Here is a 3,173-nt window from a genome sequence, read left to right on the forward strand (position 1 = left end):
CGGTCAATATTAGGTAGTTTTTTACTAAGTAACATTTTGAACAGCTACACTCAAATGACAATAAGCCAGGATCAGTTACAAAAAATCGCCATACATTTTGCAACAGCGCCAATGAAATCAAATTTTCAGAGTAGAATGATCTATATTTTACCTATCAACTAATCCAAAGAGCAACCCTTTATATCGAGTAGTTTTTTGATTAATTCGTTTTTAAGCACACGCAGCCAAAAACCGAAGTTCAAGCGACAACTGAAAAAGCCACAAAGTTATAACGAAAAACGCCGTATTTTAAAGTCTGAAGACCCAAATGGCTTAATTGCGCCCGTTGAAATATACAACCAATTGTATTTGCCCCAACCGCACTAATTCGAATTGCGGTTTTTCCCCAACATAAGGGAAACATTTAAATTAAGAAACTTGGAAAACGCGCTCTGTAAATTAATTATGACGAAGCCCTATTGCGAAAAGCCGCTGAGGGGAGATAAATTAGATTTTTTGCCACAAGGTTTCACCTAAAGTATTTACGAACATCGGGATTGCTTAAATGTAGAGGAATTAGTTGTTTAGTTTAGCATCAGCGACAAAGAGAATTCCCGACAATGTTTATATACAGCGTGATCCTTTACGGGGTGAAATGCTTACCTACATCTTCAAATAACTAAAGCAAATGCCTATAAAGAGCAACTTGTACTTCCAGAGGAGGATTACGATGCTTTTTGCCTCGCCTATATGTTCACTTACCGCGATTTCGAAATGGGAACGTTGGGCCTGGCCTGGACTGGAGACCTCAAAAATGCGGGAGGCGTTTGCGAAAAAAACGGAGTAAGTGCTAAAAAAACCTCAAAAAAAACTCAAGTGGAGGAATTATTTTCCAGCACTATCGAGGAAGTATGAAGTCGCTAAACACCGGAATCGTCACCCTGCTAAACTATGGCAAGCACGTGCCTCCTGCGGTCAGTCATGTGACTTTAGCCCATGAGATTGGCCACAATTTTGGATCACCAGTAAGTGAAAAAAAAACGTTTTTTTGCTAACAAGTTGGTGCGAAATCAATCATTTATATAGAAGCGTGTTCTTTATTTTTAGCACGATCCAGAACAATGCACGCCCGGAGGAGAAGACGGCAATTTCATAATGTTCGCAAGGGCAACGTCTGGAGACAAGAAAAACAATAACAAATTCTCGCCTTGCAGTCTCAAGAGCATCAACCCCGTTTTAAACTACAAAGCGCGAAGCTCCAAAGGCTGCTTCACAGGTAAATTGCCATATTTTCAGGATTGAATAAATGGGACTTTGGAGTGAATGAATGGAAGTTTGACTAATGGATCCTTCAAGGAAATTTTTGGGGATTCGGTATGGGCATTGGTAGGAAAATAGAAGCTCTTCAAAAATTGCTGTGGTATCGGTCAAGAAATTACCTGCCAACTTAAAGAAAAAAATCTCCTTTCGCCCAAAATTGGCCCAACAGTTGAACTGAAACCTCTTTACTTGCGTTACCATTTAGAACCCAAGGCGGCAATTTGCGGAAACGGCGTCGTTGAAGAAGGAGAAGAATGCGACTGCGGCTGGGAGGAAGACTGCAGAGATCAGTGCTGCTTCCCTATGCGAAGATACGCCCCTCCAGACGAGCCTCCTTGCCGCCTGACGCCCCGCAGCAGCTGCAGCCCCTCACAGGTACTCTTGGAACTTTCCACACCCTACTCCATGTGTAATCCTCAACCAATCAGGGCCCCTGCTGCACCGCCGACTGCCAAGTGAAGTTCGGCGACAAATGCCGCGAAGACAACGGCTGTCGGGACGAGAGTTTCTGCAATGGACGCCATCCTCAGTGCCCGCCCTCAATCAACAAACCCAACAAGACCATTTGCAACAAGGAGTTTGTCTGCTTCATGGGGGTAAGTTCGATTACAACGTATTGATATACGAGGAGAAAATTTGATTGTCTCGCTGTGCAGGAATGTACTGGCTCGATTTGTCTGGCGTATGGCTTGGAGTCCTGCCAGTGCATCCCAGCCAAAGGCGACCCGAAGACCAAAGCCTGCGAGTTGTGCTGCAAACTCCCAGGGGATCATCAGCCCTGTGTTTCCAGCTTCGAATGGAACGATATGCCTTATGATATTCCTGATATGTATTCCAAACCCGGTTCGTTGGATTAGCAGGACATAGTAGGGCTTAGCTGATGGCCTGCTGCTGTTGCAGGAACCCCTTGCAACGACTACTCCGGATATTGCGACGTGTTCCAGATGTGCCGCGAAGTGGATCCTTCTGGACCGCTGGCCACGCTTCGGAAGCTCCTGCTGAGCGAGGAAAGCATAGCCAGCTTCAAAAAGTGGATTTTCGAGTACTGGTACATTGTGGGCGCGATTCTGAGCGCCATTGTGACCCTTTTGGTAAGCTGCAGCCCCATTTTCCAGTCGATTTTAATGTTTGGTTTCCGCCAGGGAAAGTTCTTAATAGTGGGTGTAAGAGGTTGCGAGAATCGTAAGTCGTTTTTCTCCGGCTACCAGTAATGGCTAGAGTTGAGGTTGATAGTGAAAAAAATTGTATCCAGCCAGAGTTAGTTTTAGACCAACGGCAATTTCTCGGGGCTTTTTCTAAACCCAAGCGAATTCCTGCAGGTTCTCAGCACCAAATACCTGGGCAAACGGCCGAGCCTCAAGCTGACCTCAGTGACAATAATGCATAATCAAACAACCGAGGCGGTTCGCCTGCCGGACGGTCAGGACGGTTTCATCGTCCATCAGGGGATTCGTTCGAAAGTCCCTCTGAAAAAGCGCGTGCGGAATGGCAGGATAAAGAAGCGGCGGAAGCACGGCAAACCCAACAGCAAAGAGAACCACTTGAAATCAGGTTCCAAGGAACCCAAGCCGGATGAGGGCGCTGCGCCCAACAACAGCGCCCACAGCTCGAAGAAAAACTCGCCGAAGAAAAAGAAGAGGATCAGTGCTGCCATTGGTGCGGAGGAGAGTGGCCGGAAGAAGGATATTTTGGAAATACCTCACAGGTAAATCCTTATCATCATGTTCCGTGTTCAAGGGCGGATCTAGCTTTAAATTCAGAAGAAAAATGATTGTCGTGTTGTGCAAGGGTGGCGTAAGATTATTGCAAAATTTCATGTTTTCCGTCCCGTTTTGCATGTTTCTCGGAAGCAAAATGAGCAAGAACGCTCGTTT

At 45.7% G+C, this 3,173-nt stretch overlaps 1 protein-coding gene across 1 annotated transcript in view; it reads left to right on the plus strand.

Moving 5' to 3' along the window:
- LOC109546236 (disintegrin and metalloproteinase domain-containing protein 10) overlaps nucleotides 1–3,173 on the plus strand; it is a 37,587-nt gene that overhangs the window by 30,745 nt on the left and 3,669 nt on the right. The window contains exons 8-15 of the mRNA XM_019917129.2: nucleotides 698–822; nucleotides 876–1,004; nucleotides 1,087–1,255; nucleotides 1,505–1,674; nucleotides 1,728–1,895; nucleotides 1,956–2,142; nucleotides 2,200–2,390; nucleotides 2,619–3,004. Coding sequence (XP_019772688.2) covers nucleotides 698–822; nucleotides 876–1,004; nucleotides 1,087–1,255; nucleotides 1,505–1,674; nucleotides 1,728–1,895; nucleotides 1,956–2,142; nucleotides 2,200–2,390; nucleotides 2,619–3,004 — 1,525 coding nt within the window. The remainder of the gene's footprint in view (nucleotides 1–697; nucleotides 823–875; nucleotides 1,005–1,086; nucleotides 1,256–1,504; nucleotides 1,675–1,727; nucleotides 1,896–1,955; nucleotides 2,143–2,199; nucleotides 2,391–2,618; nucleotides 3,005–3,173) is intronic.

Source organism: Dendroctonus ponderosae, unplaced genomic scaffold (assembly GCF_020466585.1).
Source record: "Dendroctonus ponderosae isolate FM_Combo_2020 unplaced genomic scaffold, Dpon_F_20191213v2 Dpon_F_20191213_7, whole genome shotgun sequence".
Taxonomy (NCBI): domain Eukaryota; kingdom Metazoa; phylum Arthropoda; class Insecta; order Coleoptera; family Curculionidae; genus Dendroctonus; species Dendroctonus ponderosae.